Source organism: Lynx canadensis, chromosome D3 (genome assembly GCF_007474595.2).
Source record: "Lynx canadensis isolate LIC74 chromosome D3, mLynCan4.pri.v2, whole genome shotgun sequence".
NCBI classification, from domain to species: domain Eukaryota; kingdom Metazoa; phylum Chordata; class Mammalia; order Carnivora; family Felidae; genus Lynx; species Lynx canadensis.
In genome coordinates, this window is record NC_044314.2 from 39,062,850 (window position 1) to 39,088,091 (window position 25,242).

A 25,242-nucleotide genomic window follows, 5' to 3' on the forward strand; every position below is an offset into this window, starting at 1 on the left:
GCTTCTTAAATCTCTTCTGATATGTCACCTGTTTTTCTTGTGTCACTTCTTACAGAACTGAAGTCAGTTGTATACAATGTCTCGTATTTGGGTTTTATCTCTTTGTTTTCTCTGGTGTCATTTAACTTGTCGTTCTGTCTGTCTTATTTCATATAAGTGGAAGTTAGCTCTGGGATACTGGTTCTCACACTTGAGAGTGCAGCAGAATATCCTGGAAGGCATGTGAAAACACAGATTGCTGGGTTTAGCCCCAAAGTGTCTGATTCAGGTGGTCTTGGATGGGGGCCAATAATTTGTGTTTATAATAAGTTCCCAGAAGATGCAGTTACTACTGATATAGCAGGAACTCTTTGAAAACTACTGCTTCTATACTGTTCATATCTTTAATTTTTCTAAGATTGCCCAATATATTCTGTAATGAATAAGATTTTTAAAAAGCTGAATGAATTCAGTAAAGTTACATGATACCAAATCAGTATACATAAATCTGTTGTGCTTCAACTATGCTTCAATTAAAAAAAAATGTTTGTGTTTTTTTACACTAATACCAACTATTAGAAAGAGAAATTAAGAAAACCATCTCATTAACAATTACATAAAAATAATACTTAGGAATAAACTTAACCAAGGAAGTGAAAGACCTATGCACTAAAAAATTTGGGACATCAATGAAAGAAATTAAAACTGACACAAACAAATGGAAAGATATTCCATGCTGATTGGAAGAAATAATATTGTCAAAATGTCAATACTACCCAAAGTAATCTAGAGATTCAATACAATCGTTATCAAATAAGTTAAATTTATTTAAATATGTGAAAATTCCAATGGCATTTTTCACAGAAGTAGGACAAGAAATCCTAAAATTTGTATGGAACCATAAACGACTCCAAATAGCCAAAGAAAAACAAAGCTGAAGGCATCATGCTCCCTGATTTCAATATATACTACAAAGCTATAGTAATTAAAAATGTATAGCATTGGCATAAAAACAGACACACAGGGGCACCTGGGTGGCTCAGTTGGTTAAGCGTCCGACTTCAGCTCAGGTCATGATCTCGCGGTCCGTGAGTTTGAGCCCCGCGTCGGGCTCTGTGCTGACTGCTCAGAGCCTGGAGCCTGTTTCAGATTCTGTGTCTCCCTCTCTCTCAGACCCTCCCCCATTCATGCTCTGTCTCTCTCTGTCTCAAAAATAAATAAACGTTAAAAAAAAATTAAAAAAAAAAAAACAACAGACACACAGATCAGTGAAACAGATAGAAAGCCTAGAAATAAGCCCATGCATGTATGGTCAACTTAGGATAAAGCCAAGAATAGACAACGGGGAAAGACAATGTCTTCAATAAGCAATGTTGGGAAAATTGGACAGCTGCATGCAAAAGAATGAAACTAAACCACTATCTTACACCATACACCTAAACAAACTCAAAATGGATTAAAGACTTGAATATAAGACTTGAAACAATGAAACTCTGAGAGAAAATACAGGCGGTAATTACCTTGATGTCAGTGTTGGTGATGTGTTTTTGGATGTGACACCAAAAGCAAAAGTAAACAAGTGGGACCACATCAGACTAAAAAGCTCTTGCACACTTAAGGAAACCAACAACACAAAAAAGCAGCCTGTTGAATGGGAAACCATATTTGCAAATTATATATCCAATAAGAAGTTAAGATCCAAAATACATAAAGAACACCAAAAAACAAACAAAACAAAAAACCAATCCAATTAAAGAATGGACAGAAGATCTGAGTAGACATTTTTCCAAAGAAGGTGTACGTATGGTCAATAGACATCTGAAAAGATGCTCGACATCACTGATCCTCAGGGAAATGCAAATCAAAACTACAATGAGTTATCACCTCACACCTGTTAGAATGGCTACCATTACAATCAGAAGAACTAACAAGTGTTGGCTAGGATTTGGAGAAAAGGGAACCCCCCATGTGCACTGTTGGTGGGTATGTAAATTGGTATAGCCATTATGGAAAACAGCATGGATGTTTCTCAAAAAATCAATAATAGAAGTATCATATCCACCAATTCTACTTCTGGATAATTGTCTAAAGAAAATTAAAACACTAACTGTAAAAGATATATTCATTCCCATGTTCATTATATTATTTATAATTCCCAAGACATGGAGGCAACTTAAGTGTCCATTGATGGATGAGTGAATCAAGAAAATGTAGTGTGTGTGTATATATATATATATATATATATATATATATATATATACACAATAGATTATTATTCAGCTATAAGAAGAAGGAAATCTTGCCATTTGTGATAAAATGGATAGACCTTGAGGACATTCTGCTAAGTAAAAAGACAGTAAGGAAAATACCAAATGATCTCACTTACAGGTGGACTCTTGAAAACAATCTCAGAGATAGAGAAAACGTTTTGGAAGTGCAGTGGGTAGGGAATAGTTGGAGAGAGTCAAAAGGTACAAACTTTGAGTTATAAAGTAAGTCCTAGAGATGTAATACACAGCATGGTGGCTATCGTTAATAACATTTTATGGTATATTTGAAAGTTAACGTAAATTTTAAAAGTTCTCATCACAAGAAACAATTTTATAATTGCCTATGGTGCAGAGGTTAACTAGAATTATTTGGATCATTTTGCAATATATCCAAATATTAAATCATTGTTATATACCTGAAACCAATATAATATTGTATATCAATTATAACTTGACCAAAAAAGAACTGGCCAAACAAATTTCTAAATTGCCATTTAAAAAAATAATTCAAATTATTTTCTGTATAGCTCTAATGTGTAAGCAGTCACTTACTCAGAAAACATTTACTTTATTCCCACTATGTGCTTGACATTGTCCAAGGTTATAAAGGTGGAAAAGTCATGGTCTTGAAGTGTCTCCAACCTCAAGTAACTCTTAGTCTTGTTGAAGATGGATATATAAGCTAACTTGTATAAGACTTCACGATCAGTGCTCTGACAGAGCTACATACAGACTATAATGAAACCATGATTGCCTGGCACTAAATTCATGAGATTCTTCCCTTTTCTAGGGTATAATAAAGAAATGAAAGGTTTTTCCTTATTTTCCTTGGCTACATGTATCAGAAATGGCCCTTCCGGCCTCAGCTGCATCTCCTATCAAGCATTGTGATATTGCTGTCTTAGCCATTCTATATGCTCTGACCACAGAGTAAGCAAACAGATGAAGCTTCCTTTTTTTGGGGGGGTGGGGGGTGGGTTCAAGGTCCAGAGCTGGCAGTTTTATTAGGGTGGTAAAAATGTTAGAAAATGGAAGAGCAAATGTATTTTTAATAGGTCTTCGCTAAGGAGAGCCACAGGTTATGTCGAAAGGAAAAAAATGGAATATATAATTAAGGCAAAAATACACCTTTGGCCCCATAGCAAAATTGAGAGGAAGGTATAGAGATTTCTATACACCCACTGCCCCTAGGCATGTATAGCCTCCCTCATTATCAACATTACTTACCAGAGTGGTACATTTGTTATAATTGATAAACCTACATTGATGAATTATAGATACCCAAAGTCCATGGTTTATATTAGAAATCATGGTGTTGTACTTTTTATGGGTTTGTACAAATATATCATGACACGTATCATATAGAGTATTTTCAGTGCCCTAGAAATCTTCCATGCTCTGCCTGTTCATCCCTCCTCACACCCCAACCCCCGGTAACCACTGATCGTTTTACTGTTCATAGTTCTGCCTTTTACATAATGTCTTATAGTTCAAATCATGTGATATGTAGCCTTTTTAGGTTGGCTTCTTTCACTTGGTAACATGTATTTTCATGACTTTTTAGCTCGTATCTTTTTAGTATCAAGTAATATTCCATTACCTGGATGTACTACAGTTTATGCATCCATTCGCCTACTGAAGCACATCTTGACTGCTTTTTTAAAAATTTTTTTAACATTTATTCATTTTTTGATAGAGACAGAGCACAAGTGGGGGCGGGGCAGTGAGAGAGGAAGACACAGAATCCGAAGCAGGCTCCAGGCTCTGAGCTGTCAGCACGGAGCCCGACGCGGGGCTCGAACTCACAGACTGCGAGATCATGACCTGAGCCGAAGTCGGATGCTTAACCGACTAAGCCACCCAGGCGCCCCTTGACTGCTTTTAAGTTTTAAAAATTATGAATAAAGCTGCTCTAAATATCCCTATGCAGTTTTTTGTGTAGACATAGTTTTTAACTCCTTGGGTAAATACCAAGGAATATGACTGCTGGACCATATGAGAAGAGTAGTTAATTTTGAAAGAAAAAGCCAAACTGTCTTAAAGTGGTTGTACCATTTTGCATTCCCACTGGCAATGAATGATTTCCTGTTGTTCGTCATCCTCATCAACATTTGATGTTGACAGTGTTTCAGATTTTGGCCCTATAAGGGCATCTCCTTGTTTTAATTTGCATTTCCCTGATGACATATGTTGTGGAACCTCTCTTGATAGGCCTCTTTGCCTTCTTATTATCTCCTGTGGTGAGGTATCTCTTAAGGTTTTTGGCCATATTTTAATCAGGTCGTTTTCTTTCTTATCATTTAGTTTTTAGTGTCCCTTGTATATTTTGGTTAACGGTCCTTTATCAGATGTGCCTTTTGCAAATATTTTCTACCAATCTGTGGCTTGTCTTCATTCCTCCATTTTTAAAGACCAAATAGTTATGTAGAAAATTGGGTCCTGCAAAAAGTCTTAAGTGCTATTTCTGTAGAGAGCATTTCTTTGTTGCTGTAGGGAAGAAGTAGAAGGTCATGTGCTATTGAGATTCCTGTCTCCATGTAGCTTAAAAGAAAATGCAAATTAACATGAGAAGTAGAGAGCAATGATAGTCTTTAATTTTATGTCAAATGCCATAGCATATTAAGAGTTCACAGTTTAGAGAAACATTGAAGTAGACTGAGGTAGAAGAGGGAATCTGTGGAAATTGAATTTACTCAGAGTGGCCTTGAAATCTAGTTCTGTCTTCAACAGTGGCAGAGGCAGAAAATGACATTCCAGCTGAGAAACTGGATTCAGAGTTATAAAAATTTCAGTTTATATTGTAGAGGGAAAAATTGATTATGCTTTAGATTTAGATTCTGAATATTCTCAGATCTGTAAGACTGGATTTTTTTTTAGCTAGAGGGACTAGAGGTATAAATCCTACATCATTCCAAATGGTTCTATTTATAGCAGATGGCTAGGTTGCGTGTTTCACATGGCAATAGAAAGAATATATTAGCCCAGCTTATTTGCATTCATATGAGTGTATTATAACACTTAAAATGTTGTACTTTGGCATTTAAAAAAATATATATGCTATGTTTTTCAAACCTATGGAATATTTGCTTTATGTTTTATTTGGTAAATCTACCTTGTTAACAATTTGAAATATTATTATAATATTACAATGATATAGTGTCAAATATACTGGGTTTTAAATTTTAACTTTATTTTTTTAATGTTTTATTTATTTTTGAGAGAGAGAGAGAGAGAGACAGAGAGTGAGCAGGGGAGGGGCAGAGAAAGAGAGAGGGAGACACAGAATCCGAAGCAGACTCCAGGCTCCAAGCTGTCAGCACAGAGCCTGACGTGGGGCTTGAAACCATGAACTGTGAGATCATGACCTGAGCCAAAGTCAGACGGTTAACCAACTGAGCCTCCCAGGCACCCCCATTTTAGCTTTATTTTTAGTATCAGTGACCTATTCTAGTTTTATTATTCTTCCTCTATTTATTATTCTTCCTCTATTACTATTATGTAGTAATAACAGTGTGATCCTTAAAACATACTACACATACGTTATCATTGCACACAGACATTTTTGAACACTGCTGATTTAAAATTTTCCATTGTAAAGTTCTTTCTAAAGCATTTTACTTTGTTAATTGGAAAATGCTGCCGCTGTTGACAGAGATATTATCCATTTAGCTGAGGCCACCTTTGTACCTAAGTTACCGTATGTGAAATTTGGGTTGTTAATCTGGACTTATAATAATTTCTGTACCACTCCAGACTAAATTGCAAAGGACTAAAACTCAGATTTAGGCAAAGAAAAAAACTAAGGGGGTGGTGTAGAAGATGTACAGTATCACACAGCTGAATTCAACTGTGGGTGAATTTCAGGCACAGTTGAATCTAGAATCTCAGATGATGTTATTAGGACTTTTGTCCTGCTTAGTCCTGTGGGATTCAACTTGATTTCAGTTACATAGGGGTAAAGTTGGGGCACCTCTAGGGTAGAGAAGGCTGATGCCCTATAATTGGCACTTTTGCCTGGAGAAGCAGAAGCTATTTCTGAAAGGAAAAGGTACTTCCCTGACAAAGAAGTAGAAGTTTCCACAGTGGGACCCATGGTTGCTCTTGAACACAATTATCAAAGTTTGTGAAAACTGTTGGTTGGCATTCATCTACTAAGCTTTAGAAAACATTCAACTTAAAAGATGATTCAGAGGAAACCTGGTTCCTTTTCTCTAGACCAAAGTTAGATGCCATCCTAAGACTCACAGACCTTTTAAAAACTGATTTTCAAGCCTGTGGTTTATAAATAGCAGCCTGGTATCAATATTTTGTATAGTCCTTCTTGGGCAATAAATATATCCACCCCTCAGTTTCCTAATCTGTTTAAAAAATACTAAAGCAGTTAGATTGACTAAGCTCTGAGGTCATTTCTGTTTCTAAGAATATACGATTCAATGATTCTCTTGCAAAAGTGATTATAGGTTGGCTTTCCTGTCTTTTTTCTTTTTTCTCTCTTTTCTAGACTATGTACATTGAGTGGAAACTATCTTTGCTCTTGAAAAGCCAAATTCGGTAAAAACTTCCTGCAGTGATAGAAATGATCCACGCAGCTATTGAAATGTGGCTGGTGTAACTTGGGAAATGAATTTTTAATCTAGTCTTAATTACTTTTGATTCAAATGAAAACAGCCCCAACTCTGGCATTAACTTTTTCAACAAGATTTTTACGTAATAGTTGAAATTTTAAAATGAAATTTATAAGCTATGTGATGAATTTCAAAGCAGCAATCCCCCCTCCCCCCACTTTCTTTTCAGTCTCCCGCACACAGCTACTCAAGCTACGACTCTGGCAAAAATGAGAGTGTAGACCGAGGTGCCGAGGACCTGTCTCTAAACAGGGGCGATGAGGATGAAGACGACCACGATGACCACGACGATTCTGAGAAAGTTAACGAGACTGATGGCGTTGAGGCAGAGCGGCTGAAAGCTTTCAATGTGAGTCCCACCACCGCCCCCCCTCCCCGCCCACGTGGGTTACTTTTTACCACTTCACTTTCATGTTGTTGCTTGTTGGTAAACGTGGATATTCTAGAGACGTGTTTGTTTAATTTACAGAAGGATTTAAAAAGTACATGAAACTCTCTTTGCCAACCAGACACCAGAATTGCTGGGTTTTGTTTAGAATTTTACAGCCAAATGTGAGCTGAAAACTGGATTTGTGTTGTGTGAGTATGCATGTTTACCTAGAGGATGAGGGGGTCTCCGCTTATTCCTTGCAAGAGTATGCCTGTCATCAGTTATTTCTTTTGCCTTCCTGGCTTATCTAATTATGCATGACAAAAGAGTCCCCCTTGTTATCAGAGATTAGTACACTGTGCAGGGTAGCAATGTAGCAGCCATACTGATCATTAATGGAGAATTTTATGGGGTGCTTAATTGTCACAGTCTGCTGTTATTTCCTGAATTTTTTTTTCCTACATGATAGTCTATACTTTTCTGTCTGTCTGTCTGTCTGTCTGCCTCTCTCTCTCTTTCTCTCTAGTTTTTTTTTTTATCCAACCATTTAAAAAGCCTTTAAGAGGTGTTTGCTTAAAATCTCTGGCTTTCCATTGCAAAGTTCTCCAGTGCATAAAGCAGAAAAGAGTATTTTCCTATCGGTAATCAAGACAGGAAGCTAGGAACAGCAGAGAGCAGTCCTCCAAACCCTTCTCCTCTGTCTCCCTCTTGCCAACAGATGTTTGTCAGGCTGTTTGTAGATGAAAACTTGGACCGAATGGTCCCAATCTCTAAGCAGCCCAAAGAAAAGATCCAGGCTATCATTGACTCATGCAGGCGACAGTTCCCTGAGTATCAAGAGCGTGCCAGAAAACGTATACGTACTTACCTCAAGTCCTGCAGGCGGATGAAAAGAAGTGGTTTTGAGATGGTGAGTTTTGAATTAAAACACAGCCCTAGATTCCATCAAAATCCCACATGTAAACCATGACACTATTTTTTTTTCATTTTAGTGTCTTTTTTATTTTTTCCATAATGTCAGGTCAAAGGGGTTTTTGTTTGCTTGTTTGTTTTTACCCCCTTCTCCTTTTCATCTTCCCGAAGTATTTATCCCCTTTGTTATTCAATAAGGCATAGCTGGTGAGACCAGCTTACAGGCCCACATGGTACCATGTCACAGCAAATGAGGGCAATCTGCGTAAAAACCGGTGAGAACCAGCATCTCATTCGTGTTCGTTTTCTGTCACTACCAAAGTGGGTATAAGGTTAATCAAGGCTTGAAGCACCAGTTGCTGCTTTAGGTGGCACGTGAGAATGGCTTTGTCTGGAGCCAAAGGAAATGGATGACTCCACCTAAATAATACTGTTTTCATATCAATGGCTAACAAATTGCAAGCCTTGAAAGTTCAAGATCAGTAAGATAAGGCTTTGTTGTACTCAGTGTATTTGCGGGCTTGTGGATGGTAACACGAGCTTTTATATTCATCTGGGCTTTCTAGATGGACGAGATTATGCTGACATTAGATCCTTATGGGTGGAAATCAGGTATCAGTGTTTTTTGAACTTTATTTCACCTTTCTCTAATTGTTATGCCCAGAAATAGCGTATTCATTTACAATGTATTTTTTTATTTTTGTTTTTTGTGTATGTGAGCAGAGATGTATTAAAAATTTTCTGAATCGATTTATTTCCCTTTCGTGGGTCCATCAAAGCCAAGGCTGATAGTGATGGCGATCGGTGCCTGTAATGTGTTAGGTGCGGAAGGGTGATGTTAGTGAAGCTGCGAGAGGTTTCAGAGTATGTCATATAGGAGAAATAGGTTTTTCGATCTGAATGAAATGACCAAAGCAGTAAGTCCACTATCGACTATTAATTCTTCTTCACTGGCTTGTAAAAATACCTTCGACATTCTTTAAAACCGGCTGGCTGTTATTGAGAGGCATGTGCCTAGATGGAGCACAAGGTTCAGTCCTCAGAGAGCCTGGTTTGGCATTCTGGATCCATCACTTTGTAGCTGTGTGTGACCCGGCAAGTCAGCTGCCTGTACTTAGGTACCTCCTCTGGAGATGATCACTCCTGATTTATAAGGTCATGAGGATTACATAAATTGTCACTTGGAAAAGCTCTGCGAGCCATTACTGACAGATAGTCACCACTCAGTAAATCTTAACTCTGAAAATATTTTCAAACATTATTTAATCTATCATTTGATAAAAGCTTCCCAAAATGTTTGTGTTAAACAATCACAAAATACTCCAGTTAAGTATTTGCTTACTTCTTGGAAGTAACAACCATATTGAAGTCCGAGATTGTGGTGCATGTGTCATTTTAAGGGGCACATGGGTGGCTCAGTCTGTTAAGCGTCCGACTTCAGCTCAGGTCATGATCTTGCGGCCGGTGGGTTTGAGTCCTGCGTCGGACTCTGTGCTGACAGCTCGGAGCCTGGAGCCTGGTTAGGATTCTATGTTTCCCTCTCTCTCTGCCCCTCCCCCCTCCCCTCAGAAATAAACATTAAAAATTTTTTTAGATAAAAATGGCATTGTTATGCCTGATCAAACTAAATTTGACAGAAAGGCAGTATGGTATAAGAGAGAAGGAGAGTTTGCTTGAAGAAAATAAAGTTATTTCTCCCATTATTGAATTATTTAAAAATTATTATTACCTACTCAACAGGAGAGAGATGACAGACAGAAAGGGTATCTAAACATGTATAGAAGCCTAGAAGAGTCCTGGTGTTGACATTTGGTTCAGGACCACTTAACAGCTGATGTGAAATTGCAGTTGAACATAAATGTTTCTCACAGAGTATGATATACAATATAGACTCTTCTTTTTCAGTAACAAAGATGATATCATATACCAAGATTTTTATTTACCAGCATCTGGCATTACTATTTTTTCCTAATCTTGTCATATTTTTTAGAGATTTTATGATAAAATTTATCTTCTTTTACATTAATTATTCTTTAAGAGAAAGAAATCATTATTCTGTAAAATTCTTGATTTCTCTAAGACATACCTTACACTTTCAAGTTTTTCTATTGATTGTACTTACATGTTTACTTTAATATGCACATCTGTTTGTTGTAAATTCTGTGCTATGCATAGAGAAAACAAAAGTCGACTAATTCAAAGTCAAGTAGTTTTACTAACTAATCCTAAAGAAATATGCTGTAAGAATTCATTCATTTATTCAACAACGCAATAACATTATATAAAGTAATAAGCAAAAATATTAGAGATTTCTGCCCATTTAATTAGAAAAATATAACATGTTCCCTGATCATTATGATTCATTGAGGTGACAAGGTTTGGGAAGTAAAACAGTCAAGTAACAAGGTTGAATAAAATTAAATGTTAAGTGAACAACATGAATGAAAATTTATATTGTAGGTTCTTTTTTTTTTTTTTTTTGAGAGAGAGAGAAAGCACGTGTGAACGTACAGGTGTGTGTGTGAGCAAGAAGGGAGGAGCAGAGGGAGAGGGAGGGAGAGAGAGAGTCTTAAGCAGGCTTAATGCCCAGTACAGAGCCTGATGCAGGGCTTGAACACACAACCGTGAGATCATGACCTGAGTGGAGTTGAAGAGTCTGGCGCCTAACTGACTGAGCCACCCAGATGCCCCAGTTTATTTTTTTATACATTTACTTAGTAATGTACTACTGGCAATAATAAATCTACCATCTAGTTGATACTTGGTATCTTGATTTTTTTTTTTTTCCTTAATGTATCACTTTATTGTCATGGGGCATGGGGAGGATCATGTGTCATTTTGAATACTTACCCTTATCTAGAACAGATAGGAAAATGTATGACTACTCCAGATAGTAAGTACAACTAAATACTGTATGTGAATATCTTTTGTCATCACTTTTTAAATTTTATGTAATATCCATCATTTCTTTTTTATTGAGACATCATTAAATAAAAGAATCTTTCCTCTAATGTGTTTTGTGTAGTTAGACATGAAAAAAAAATCTCAATTTCAGTGTGTAGTTATTTTTACACTCAAATTATTCTGTAGTATTTAACAGGTCAACAGAGAAACATAAAGAATTTTTAAATATGTTTATTTAAAACATAATTAAATTTTTTTTAATTTTTTAAAAAATTAATTTTTTAAAAAATTTTTAAATATGTTTATTTAAAACATAATTTTTTTAAATTTTTAAAAATTTTTTTAAAAATTAAAAAAAAATTTTTTTAATGTTTGTTTATTTCTGAGAGAGACAGAGACAGTGTGTGAGTGGGGGAGGGGCAGGCGGAAAGGGAGACAGAATCCAGAGCAGCCTCCAGTCTCTGAGCAAGCTGTCAGCACAGAGCCTGACACGGGGCTTGAACTCACAATCTGTGAGATCATGACCTGAGCCGAAGTCGGACACTTAAGCAACTGAGCCACCCAGGCGCCCCTAAATATGTTTTTAAAATGAAATTATTAAGTGTAGGATTATTTGGTAGGGGATTCCATATGCTAAAACAAAAGTGGCATTCAATAAGCTTAGCTCTTCCAATTATTTGGGGTGTCTAAACCAGAAGATGCCTTAAGTAGAATGAAACAGAAAATATTGAATTATATATTTTGTGCTGACTGTAAGAAATTCAAAGAGATAATCCCATAGAAGTGGTTTATCACAACATATATTAGTACTGAACTTGAGGATCTTGGCATTCACTTTTATTAATTTCCTGCTATCATTAGTATATATAAAATTTATGTATGGTTAATTATTCTACACTATCGCTTAAGAATTTAGATGCTGACATAAACACTTTTAATTGACTTCACTGAATGGATACAAATATGAGAGTATGTGTTTATGAATTTCTTTTTCACTACAGTTATCAAGACCTTACAAATCTTGATTGCTTAAGCAGCCAAAATTTCATGCTATTACTCCAAATACTCTCCAAGTAATAGGTGAAGGACAGTAACTATATTATGATTCTTTTCTATACATTTTCACTAACAGTTACCAATAATCTGAAATAATAAAATCCTCCGTGTTGAATATAAAAGGGCATATTCTATGAAAAATAAATCTCATAAGTTTGATCTAGAGTACTGTTTCAGTTTTCATTAGATTTTTAGAACTCAGTGAGTTAAGCAGTCATGAAATTAATCCTTTAACAAATATATCAAATCACTACTGATTCATTTGTGCAGCTTAGACTCTCAAAATACTTTGGCTAGTTTTCTAAAAACCATATGTTGATTTTTCTAGAAAAAAAAAATCTATTTCTCCAAGGTGTCCTGATCTTAAATTCAAGAGCATCTATAACAGATAAGTTCATAAAAGCAAAACTTTATGAACAAGGTAGGGTTGGTCCATACCTGAGGATAGTCTGAGTTATATGATATGATTTATCTTTTTATTTTCTGAGCTTGTATTGTTAGAGACTTTTTCACCATGCTGCATATGTTTACATGTATTTGTATAAAACCCAAAGGTAATATTTAGGAGAGTCAGCCTAAGATGCTTGCAGTCCGTCATTCCTACTGTATCCCAAATTTTGCCACTGTACCAAGTTAGATCAGGTTGCCTAGATATTTGAATTCAATAAATTTAGCCTCTTGAAAAATTTCCTGCTTACTTACTTTTTAATTCGTGTGATTAACTATGTTTGAAGAAATGAGTCTATGAAATTTTTGTAATATTTTGCCGATGACATTGTCCATTAGGCTACTAAATGTCCATATTAAATTACCTTAGTTCAGAAACTTCTTTTAGAACATAATACAAGAAAAAAAAAATGCTTCTCCTGTGGAAGTAGAAAGCTTTCTGTTTTCTCTCTCCTAGGACAATGCAACTAAATATATTCACATTTGTGCCTCATTGCCACGAAGTTCAGAGCCAAAGTTTATCTGAGGTTCTAGTCATCTTTTTGTTCAGTTTATCATAGAGTATATATCATATCATAGCATAGCATAGAGTACATAACAGTTTTAAGAAAAAAGTGAGATGTAAGTTTTAAAAAGTATTTAAATCTGATTATGGAAACAAATTTTAATACTATAATCAAAGCTCTTCATTATAGTATTTTGTTAAATTACATCCTATAATATCCCTGTTAGCTATTTTGATATCTGTCCTTCTGAACTCATGATTTCTTCATTAGAAAAGAAATAATGTTTAGGAAATAGTACATTTTTTTCCCTAGGGAATTTCACTAATTACATCATTTGCCTTGAGTTGTCTAATGCAGATGAAAGTAGAGAGATCAGAATTTGTTTTCAATTTACAACTTCCCTAATATGAGCATTGCAAAAACTACAGTGACACTTGCTATTCATTCTTAGCTAATGGAAATATTATAAAATAGAAATTAAAGCGCTTCTTTAAACTAAAACTTTGATTAAAGGTATACCCATCCCTTCATACAAGGTCATGATTAAAAACTCTCTAATACCTGTGCAGCCATTATTTGTGTTATTATTCGCACAACTATGTACATTTCTGTCTTTGTGACCAATTAACTTAATTGATGCTAATTAGCAAACACATTTTGTTTGAATTCCCCACCTGCTACTTGTACCAGTTTATGGGCTCTTTTTCACACAGGTCATCTACCATCCCCTGGGATACTTTCATATCATCTCCTGAGTCCTTTATTCGTGGTATTTCTTTTTAATTGTATCTTCTAATACTCTGCTTAGTAATTTTGCTATCCGGTATTTTGAATTCACAATGCTTTTACTTTCTCAGTTTCAGTGATCTGCATCTTTGTTTCATGTTGGCTGTCGTTAGCATGGATGTACCTTAGTCTTAGTTATCACTCAGCCTGCACAAGCAATATTAAGAACTTTCATGGTCACCTAAAATTTTTCAAGTATTTGCCACTGTCTTTACAGAGGAGATGTCCTCATTGTGTTTGCCCCTGGATGACCCTGCAGCCTCTGTTCCCCCCTATTCGTAAAGCTGCTTCATCAACCATCCCAATGCTCACATTCTCAGTTTTCCCTTTTCACTGAGAGAGGGAAATTTCTTCTCTTCTGCCTTATCAAAAGGTCCCTAGACAAAGAAAATATTACATCTTGGATCTTCTCTTCTACAGTCTGAAACCATCCTTCTTTGCCAGGTTTCCTGAAAGATTATTTTATACTCACAGATCACACTTATTACAACCAACTCCCCCACTGGTCCCTCTTCCAGACTCTGGTTCTCACCAACCCATTGAATTGGTTTTTTAAAAGACCACATGACTGCCTTTGCACCAGATCAAACATTGTATTCTTTTTTTTTTCTTAATGTTTTTATTTATTTTTGAGACAGAGAGAGACAGAGCATGAGCAGGGGAGGGGCAGAGAGAGGGGGACACACAGAATCTGAAGCAGGCTCCAGGCTCTGAGCTGTCAGCACAGAGCCCGACGTGGGGCTCGAACTCATAGATCATGAGATTGTGACCTGAGCCGAAGTCGGACGCTTAACCGACTGAGCCACCCAGGCGCCCCCAAACATTGTATTCTTAATGAACTCGCCCCCATTTTCTTGAGCATTTTGTTGCTCTCCCTCCTCATTTTCTTTTTCTTGCTTTGGGGCCACTTCCTGAGATCCTGGGCTTGGCCATGTACTGTGTCTTACCTTATCCACAGCCGCAGAGGTCTGTTCTGTATAAGCAACTCTGGCAGTGGAAGTCCAGTCGCCTGCAGAGCTTTTGTATTTCACTCCAAATGTCAGCCAGATGCTGGACAAATGTTATATCTTCACTGAACTCTTTGTATTTTCCATCATCCATCCTCGCCATTGGTCTTTCACCTCATCTACCAAATCGCCTGTAAGTTCCTCTTGACTTGCCTTTTTCTGGCAATAGCACCACTATTGTGATTTGTAGCCGTATTCATACACCTGGAATGAGATTAGACTCTTCCTTACACTTATGGCTTGCATCCTACCGCTCATTGAATTCTGTTGATTCTTCCTTTACTGTGTTTCCCAAATCAGTCCAATAATTTTGAATTTTATTGGCTACCATTTTAGTTCTATCCCTTCACACCTCATACCTGTACTCATACAGAATTCTAACTCCTATATTTGCATCTTATTCTCCCTCCCCTCTATCTGAGGCAGGAACAGAACTAGGATTTGTGCCTGAAATTTATAAAATTGGGGCCTTATATTAAAAGAAAAATACTATAAAATTGTGAACAAAAAATTATGTAGAAGGATGAATATTTGTTTATAGTAAGAAAACACCAAAAATTTTAACGAAACAGAAGTCTTGAAGATTCAGACCCTTTTCCTTTGACACCTCTTTTGACAATTTTCAGACACACATATGAATAGTTACTGATTTTAACTTGGCTTCCCCTCCCTACCTAGAATGCTTACAACTTCCAGAAACTCTGGAAGTCCCATCTAGTTAAGGAACCCTGGTATCTAAACTTCACTGGCTTTATGAGAAACCTGCTTTTGCTCCTAGAGTAGTCTTCCTCAGTTCTGGCTTTGATGGTGTCAGACTTTTGCCATCTCAGAACAAATTCTAAATTTCTTAGTGTAATAGAGTATGGGCTCTTGAAACTGAGAGACCTAGGTTCAATTCCTGTACAACTTTGTGTGATTTTTCTGAATCTCCAGTTTTCTAAAGAAGTTGGATGTTGGGGTATTATATGTAATAATGTATAAGAAATATTGAGAATATAATCTAGCCTCTTTCTACTCTTTCTTCTAATATGCTTAATTAGTTTATTTCTCACCTTAAGCCATCACATGGGATTTCTGGTACTTTTCTCAGTGTGTGCTCTTTTGGTCCACTGATTTTTCCTTACTTAGGAACTATGGGTGCTATTCTCTCATTATTGACTAAATATGTTAAGATTGACGAGTAAATAGAGTGTAAGGAATATAGCCAACATAGTTGTCAGAGTTACTTAGCACTGGATCTTTTAGCAAAATGTTGACCTAAGCCTTATGGAGTACCCCGCATAGAGCCCACCCACCTTCCCTCTACAAATACACAGATACTAAGTAAAATATAACAACCTTTTAAAAAAAATTTTTTTTCAACGTTTATTTATTTTTGGGACAGAGAGAGAGCATGAACGGGGGAGGGGCAGAGAGAGAGGGAGACACAGAATCGGAAACAGGCTCCAGGCTCCGAGCCATCAGCCCAGAGCCCGACGCGGGGCTCGAACTCACGGACCGCGAGATCGTGACCTGGCTGAAGTCGGACGCTTAACCGACTGCGCCACCCAGGCGCCCCAACAACCTTTTAAATAACCAGATAAGATCAAAAGAAAGAAAAGGAAAATTTCAGGCTATGAAACTTATAGAAAACTCATAGCCATAATTGTAAGTCTTTAATTTGATAGGGTAACAGACCAGGAAGATAGAAAAAGTGAATGTAGGCCAAAACAGGTCAGGATTGTAGTCTGAATGCCCACTTCAGTTCAGGAGATGTGTATTTTAGTTTGCAACTAGACAGGAACATGAACTGAGAATTATATAAAAAACTGGGACTCTGAAAGAGCTACTCCTCTATCAAGGGGAAATTACAGAAAACGAGAAGAGAAATAGGAAAAAGGAGTTAAGGTGGAGAATAGAATGATAAAGATAGATCTAATAGGCACTCTGGAAGAGAAATTAGAATAAGGACAACAATTCAAACAGATGAGAAGGGAGAATTTTATAGAATTGAGTAAACCAGTGAGTCCTAAGAGGAGGGAAGTAGACCCGTGCTGAGCAGTATAAACAGAAACAAATGTGTACCTGTGTGGATCCTAGTGAAAGTACAGCAGTCTCAAGAAATTCTTTAAGGTCACTATGAAGAAACAAGAGATTATCTAAAACGTAAAAGCAGAATGGACACACGTCTTGTCTTCAAAATAGATGCCAGAAGACCGTCTGTAAGGGACCAAGGACAAAAAGTCTCGATTTTTTTTTTTTTTTAGAGAAACTAGTTTTAATTCACAAATCAAAGCCCCGCTAAACTGTACTTCCAGAGTGAAAAGCAAAGCACCACTTCAGTGACCAAGGTTACCACTTACAGGCTGTCTATGGAAAAGCTGAAATGTCCTCCAAGCAGAAGGAAGCTGTGCCCTGAAGGAAACAGTGGAAAATTAGCACCATTGGTGAGAAAATCTGAAAAACAAACAAACAAACAAACAAAAAACCTTGATTTTTAAAGTCAGAGGGTCTTGGTTCTTAGCCCTCCTTTACCAGTTATTGCCGGTGGACCTTGTATAAGTAAGTTTCAGCTTCCTCATGGGAAAAACAGAAACAAATAGCATTTATTTTGCACATGAAAACCAACATCACTTGGTCACTGGAAATAACAAATGGAAAAACTCCCACCTCGCATAGTACCTGGTATCCAAGGAACATGATAAAATGCAGTCTAATCTGAAATTGTGTGCCATGGCTGGCTTTACTGGAACACCCTCACTATCTCAATCTCTTGAACTATTTGGAAAACTAAATCAAATGTCTCTATCTAGACAGCGCTCACTTCTCACTAAAAGCAGCCTTAAATCTCTCTCTCTTCTGTGTGCAAATTGTACTTTGTGGTACATCTTTTGTAGTTTGCTCCTGTCTCATATTGCTGTTATTTATATATGGGCCTTAGCTCCCTTACAAGAAGTTATGTTCCTTGAGTATTATGCTGCTTAACCTGTTCATGTCTGTATCACCTACAGTGTCTTACCTAGAGTACAGTTAATTGCTCAGGAAAGCTGCTCAGTTCCTGTTCAATTCAACTGAATTGAAATTGTCAAGTGAAAGATGAATGAATGGACATTGACTAATGTGTTCCTTTGTGGTAGAAATTAGTTGGGAGATAAGCTCATTTTTATTGTGTGCTATGTGTTTCACAGTCTTCCGTAGTTGGCATTTCAGTTTTAAAAGTGCTTATATACAATGGATTATTACTCAGCAGTCAAAAAGAATGAAATCTTGCCATTTGCAACAACGTGGATAGAACTAGAGGATATTATACTAAGTGAAATTAGTCAGACAAAGACAAATATCATATGACTTCACTCATATGTGGAATTTAGAATACAAAAGAGCTGAACATAAGGGAAGGGAATATAAAAACAGAGAGAGAAACAAAACATAAGAGACTCTTAAATACAGAGAACAAACTGAGGGTTGCTCTAGGGGTTGTGGGTGGGGAGATGGGCTAAACGGGCAAGGGGCATTAAGGACACTTGTTGGGATGAGCACTGGGTGTTATATGTAGGGGATGAATCACTGGACTCTACTCCTGAAATCATTATTGTACTATATGCCAGCTAACTTGGATGTAAATTAGAAAGTAAAAAATAAAAAAAATAAAAAAAGTGATTGCTGACTGAAAATCTAATAGGGAAAAAATATATCCCTGAAGAAAAAAAGTTACATTTAATTTTAACTCTTTTTAACTCTTGAAATCCTATTTTAAAAAATATTTTCATCTATTTGGCAGTTTGTGTGAACAGGTAGTGACATTAACCAAGTGAATAGATTTTGTATGCAGTTTTAGGTTTCACAAATAAGCTATTAGGGCCAAAGATGCCATGATCGGCAACAATCATAAGCATATCTAGTCAGTTGTTTTCAGAATTAAAGGATGTTTCCTAGTGGATATTTCAAGTAGTCACTTAGTTAAAACTGAAAATATGTCAGGGCGCCTGGGTGGCTCAATCGGTTAAGCGTCCGACTTCGGCTCAGGTCATGATCTCACGGCTTGTGAGTTTGAACCCCGCGTCGGGCTCTGTGCTGACAGCTCAGAGCCTGGAGTCTTTTCAGATTCTGTGTATTTCTGTCTCTCTCTGACCCTCCCTTGCTCACACTCTGTCTCTCTCTGCCTCTCAAAAATAAATAAACATTTAAAAAAATGAAAATGTCACTTTAGTTGATAATTCAGTTTTTCTGGTCTTGATCAAAAGTATTATCAGATGGGATTAGCCAAACTGGGCTTCTGAGTATTAAATATGACATTAAATCCTCATTTATTTGTGAAAGATCATTATTAACGGCCAATGATGCTCTAAAATTAAGGCCAAAGTGCATACTATTAATTCATATTTGTTGTCAAAGCTTAGATGAAGACTAATTAGCATTTCTGTTGAAAATACATTTTCAAACTCCTTTTAAATAGGTCAAGAGAATTTTCTCAAACTGGAACATCCAAGGATTCACACATAGCTGGATCCGTGGGGCCAGACGTTAGCGGCTTGCCGATCCCCTATTTCTCAACCAGGCTTCTTCCTCTCAGGTCCTTGCTACCTGCTGGAAAATGTTGCCATCAGCAGCTCTAAGCCCCTCTTCTTACTTAGCATCCGAGAGCGGTCTTCCAGCTCCAGGTCACCCTTCCCATGAAAGGACTTTAGTCCTATTTAGATCATATATCCACCTCTTGGATGGATGAGCTCTCATGATAGTCATGGCCAGGGTGAGGTCAATGAGGCTCTTTTCTCATAATGTCCAGCAAAACCATCTAGGATGAGGTAAGAACAATTGAATTGTGTTTTTAGTCCACATCCACAAGCTTTACCTGAAACCTTGGATCATATGTGGTCCAAAATTCAGAACTTTTCAGATTTGGGGAAGATGATAGAGTATATATTCCAGTTATTGCATAACACTTGCAACAGAGTCTGGGAAAGCAGCTCATATACAAATATATTAGTATTTCTGACATAAAAGATCGGAATATTTGCAGAAAGTAGGGAAAAGGCCATATCAGTTTTTTTCTGCCAAACTTCCCCAAAGTTTTTGGAACAATTTTCAGTTTATACAATATTAGCATTATAGAATTGCTGGTAAAAGGTTGCAAGTCTGTAATTAACATATTCTATTGCATGTGTATTACACCCTACATGCTAGGCATATATTAGATTGTAAACTATGATGGCTGAGACAGTATTGATACTGTTTATATATCTGAACATGACATACTTTCTGACATATAGAATGTGCTTATTAGATATGTTTGTTGAATAAGTGAATATATCAGTGACTTTATGTACATCATCATGGAATTCCAAAAATTAGCCCATGATATAGATATTATTTTTCTTATTCACAACTTACTGAATGAGCCTTGGTTTTGCCATTTGCAAAAATAGAATTAATGATACCTAGCAGAATGAGTGAGGCTCAGAGAGATTAAAAAGCAAAAGCGGTCAGATTGCAAGTAGCTGATTTCATAATAATATTCAAGTCAGTCACTTCATCACTAAACTATTACTTTATTCCACTGAAGGATACAAATGAAGCTGCTTGATTAATTGAAGGGATCCCTTAGGAGTTACAACTTTCTACACAGCCTGTAACAATTATCCCTTTAGGTGTAGATATATCATTTGGTGGGAGATAAAATATGCATATCATCTAAGCTGCAGAATTTTTAAATTATGTATTCTAGAAAGTAACAAGATTAGGAAAAATAATTTAGGGCCCTATGTCAATTCTGAGTAATGTATCATTTGCTTTAATTATCTTGAAAGAGCTCATTCTACATAAAATCTTGGGTAGATATCACAGTTGCTCCAAATCTGGTCTCATTTAATACTTGATTTAGTTATGCTTAAACCCTGGAGGCTAGTGAGCCTTGCCACGAATAAGTACTATAAATCCATGAATACAGTCTTATAGTCATGATTTATTTTTTTAAGTTTATTAAACTTAAATTTATGTTTCTTGTCTATGCAAGTGGGGGAAGGAAAGAGAGGGAGAGAGAGAATCTCAAGCAGGGTCCGGACTATCAGCACAGAGCCTGACATGGGGCCCGAACCCACGAACTGTGAGATCATGACCTGAGCCAAAATCAAGAGTTGGATGCTTAACTGACTGAGCCACCCAGGTGCCCCCAGTCATGATTTATCTTTACTTCTTTATAAAAAAAAAAAAAAAAAAAAAACCTGGAGCATCTTAAATGTACGGCAGAAGTTCTAAGGACACTAACATTGTGTAGTTTATAGTTTTGAGATCAAAAAGTGGACTAGTTTGTTGGTGTGGTATTAAGTTTTACATGTATCTATAAGGAAAGGCACATTTATGTTGTGCCAACAGCAATCACATCTTAAGTCCCCAATTAAAATGTGACTTTTTAAACTCCAAAAGTTCCACGCGACAGTTTAGCCATCTGTTTAATGAAACAACCACTGATTTGGTCATAGATAATTATTGCAATAAGAACAGTGCTAGGGAAAGTTCAACTCATGACAGTTAATTACGAAGAGATAATTAGCGAGGGTAGTTAGCATGATCTCCTCTCTAGGGTAAGAAATAGGTAACAAATCTCATTCCAGGTGTAGATCATGTAGACAGTATAGTTACATATATTTTTGAATCATCATTTAAAAATCTGATTAGATACCAAACAGTATATTTACTGAGCTATGTTTAACCAACATGAGAAGTGTTGTTTTTCATAAATTATCTTGAATTCTATGCATTTTTTTGTCAAAAATATCCTTAGGTTATCACATGGAGGCTTTTGTGTTTCATGGGCACTCTTACCAATGTAAGAGGGAAATTTCAGCACTTGTCCCTGGTGGAATCCATGACTACGGTCCTTAACACATTCTGCTAATTACCTTCCAGGAAGACACAAATGCGGGAGTATTAGAGTAAGCTCTCTACCATCAAATGTGGTGAAGGAGAGTTCTGGTGAAGATAGTTCTCAAAACTCACAGTAAATAATAGTTTTAAATTCCTCTATGATAAAATCACTTTGATAAGGAGCAAAAATGATTAATTTCCTTCTTACTATCTCGGTATAAGTACTTCAGAGTTGCGAAGTACTTATGAAAGTACAAATTATGAAAGAACAAATTATGGAGGGACAATAAGCAAAAGACTTGCAATTTTAGTATCTTCTATCCAAGCGCAGCATAATGGAGCTCCAAGGGTGGTGAAAGCATTGGCATTCATTATTGGCTCATCAGTATTAGAACCAAGGGAATTTTTAACAGATTGCCTCACAGGAAAGAAAGAACCCTGCCTGGCTCCCTATTCTCATTTTGGGCACAAAACTAAGGTTTTCTTATGTTTCGTATACAGTGATGTCTTGGCACTTCTGGTTTCTCCAACGTGAAAATCATGTGACTTTATATTGCGTCCGTGTAGAATATGTGACAGAACCGAGATAAGTTAAACTCATTTTTGTGCTATTAGTGAAGAAAGGTTTTTAAAGAATTAATAGGAAAATATGTTAGGAGAATTTCAGTCTCTTTAAGAGAAGAATTTTAGTGAGATCCTAATACACTCTTTGCTTAAATGCAAAATAGAGTTAGCTGTAAATGGATTTCTCTGTAGGAGTGTGTAGTATTTAAGATCTCTAACTTTGTTTAAGCTACTGAGACCTTCGGTGTACTTTGGCAATAATTCTTTACTAGGAATTAACTATTACTCCCAACTTATCATCAGACTTAGATATGAATTCAGGTATTTCCACATGCATAGCTGTGTGATCTCAGGCAAGTTATATGATTTCTCAGAACTCCAATTTATCTTTCCTCAATAGGAGTATTATAAATATTTTTCTCACGAGTTGCTTGGAAAATTAAATTAGATAATGAATCTCAGCTTCTTGTATTATGTCTGCCCATCCCAACCACTCAGTATGAGTTAGGTGTTATATTTATCTTAAAATTAGGGTGGTAGTGGTTTCTACTTAGGGGTATATATTTTATTATTCACTTAAGATATAGGAAATTCTTTGAAAAATACATGTATATTAAACTGTAATATAGATTTTATTCATTCTGCCTTTCTTTCCAATGAGCATGACTGTAATATACACATATAAGGGTTGTCTTTGGTGTGCTTATTGAACACAACAGAGTGTGTGTAAGGATTTTTTTCTACAATATTTTCCATTAATGATAAATTACATAAAAGTACTAAGTATACAACAGAATTTAGACAATGGAAGGGTTGAGAATTAGGAGACAGGAACCTTGGTTTCTATATCTAGTCAACTTGTCCTTTAGCAAATCACTTATCTGGGTTTCAGTTTCTTCAAACTTCGGAGAAGAAACTTGTACTGAATGATTTCTATGGCTATTTACAGTTACCAAGCTATTAATTCTACAATAAGCTCAGAATAACTGTATTTTCAAAATTATATCATTTACCTACTGGCAATGTTTATCATATATCTTTGCTTCTACTTATTTTTTTGCACTTAATAGGAAAGAGTACATGATTGCTTTATCTTGAAGTTGATTTTTTTTTTCCAAAATCTTGAAATATTAGGCTATCCAGTGACCTTAAAAATGATCTAGCCTCTCACTCGGCCAGGACATGATTCTCGTTTCTAAGAAGACCAATTTCCTTTATCTGGAAAAGACCCAACTTTCTCTGTTACGTTCTCTGAAAGGAAATTATATAGATTATCATGCCTAATAACTTTTACTGTTCTAGTGAAAGTTATTTCCCATTTTATTTTAAAAATTAAAAAGAATTTGAAAAGAAAAGCTAATTTTAATTACAGGGATATTTTACCTTTTGTTTTATCTGTTCAACAAACCTTTATGTGTTTAAGAAGGTGTGTGTTTATTGCTACAATCGAATCAGCTGAATAAAGTTCCACAGCTTTATATATTCCTAATTTTGAATGGAGATACCTGATAGAAATAAAGATAATGAAGAGCAGAAATACATCTCTCTGAATTTCATGTGTCTGTCAATAATTACATCAAGAAAAGAGAGGCTGCTGATGTTTTATTTAGATTGTGTTAATTCAGTCCCTAGAACCAGATGAAAGGTCTAATAATGTAGTTTATAATGATGTGAACTGTCACTTCTATTTGAATAATGTTAGCTACAATCAAATAATTTTTCCTTTTCCATAATGGAATGTTCCTATTCTCATTGTTTTCTGTAATATCTTTGCCTCCAAATAATTCAATTGAGGAAAAACAACATCGTGTACCTAATTCCTGTGTGGTTTAGATTATAGTTTTGAGCCAAGCTGTGGCCAGAGTTGTGTCCTTTCATGAGACACTGATTTTGTGGCTCAATATGTTTTTGGTTCTGAGCTAGATTATCTTATCCATACTCAGGGAAGTACGAATGAAATAAAGGAGCAATATGACTTTTGAAATTATATTTACATCTTTATGACTATTTTTTTTTAATTTATCTGATTTGACCCTCCTCTCTGTTCCCTACACAAATTCTGGCTTTCTGATTTCCTTCTAAAAATGCATCTGCTGCTTTTAACTGCCACCTCAGGGGCCTCTCTCTTTTCTTTCTTTTGCAAAAAAAAATAGCATTTCCAGATATCCTAACGCTTTATTATCAAAGTTGTCCAGGTGTCATTTCAGGCATCTCACAGGGTTCACAGTGGAGACAGTACCCTGTACCTTTCTTACCTTTTGTCTATAGAGGTGACTTTGGAGGTGGAAGCATGAGGAGGGCGGCTGAGGCAGCTACAGAAACTGTTTCCTAGGTCACGCAAGGTCAGAGCCTGGTCTCTTCGTACACTATACAAATTCCACTGACGAATATCTGTGAAAACATTGATGGTCTGAATTTAGCTGTTCCATAATATTGAGATATAAACCCTATGGGTCAATTTGCTAAAGCACATTTTACATGCTAGACTTAGCAAAATGAATCAAGTGCCATAAAGGCATGCTCATATTCACTTAAAAAAAATTAAAAGGTATCTATTAGGTCAGAGGCTTCTAATAAATGGCATCCATACATATTTGAGATTGAGGCTTTGGAAGCTCTAAGGTGGCATGTCATTATATAGGCTAACTTCCCAAAGGGCATTTTTATTTTGTAATTGCATCTTTGGCTAACTTATCTGGCTAAATTGTCATGTTATTTCTTATCTGTCATTTGCTTATCTTCATTAAAAAACTGTTCAATATCATTAAGCACTTCATCTTTCAGTTAGATGATTTTGCACGTAATTAGGGGAAAAGAAAATGGAAAAATTTTCTGATTATCACAAATGATATGGAGAGTTGCAAACAATTTGAAGTTAATTACGAGCTTAGTTGGGGGGTTAATTAATTTCTGCATGGACTATACAGAAGATGGATTTCCAACATGTATCTATTAAGTTAATAATATCGACTC

General features: G+C 36.1%; 1 protein-coding gene across 2 annotated transcripts in view; it reads left to right on the forward strand.

Annotated features, from left to right (window-relative positions):
- Window positions 1–25,242, forward strand: part of NOL4 (nucleolar protein 4) — a 417,756-nt gene that overhangs the window by 288,902 nt on the left and 103,612 nt on the right. Inside the window, exons 7-8 of one of the 2 annotated variants that reach the window (XM_030292187.1) lie at window positions 7,044–7,223; window positions 7,963–8,154. In XM_030292187.1, the coding sequence (XP_030148047.1) occupies window positions 7,044–7,223; window positions 7,963–8,154 (372 nt within the window). The remainder of the gene's footprint in view (window positions 1–7,043; window positions 7,224–7,962; window positions 8,155–25,242) is intronic. The other variant, XM_030292189.1, reaches the window with a different exon arrangement.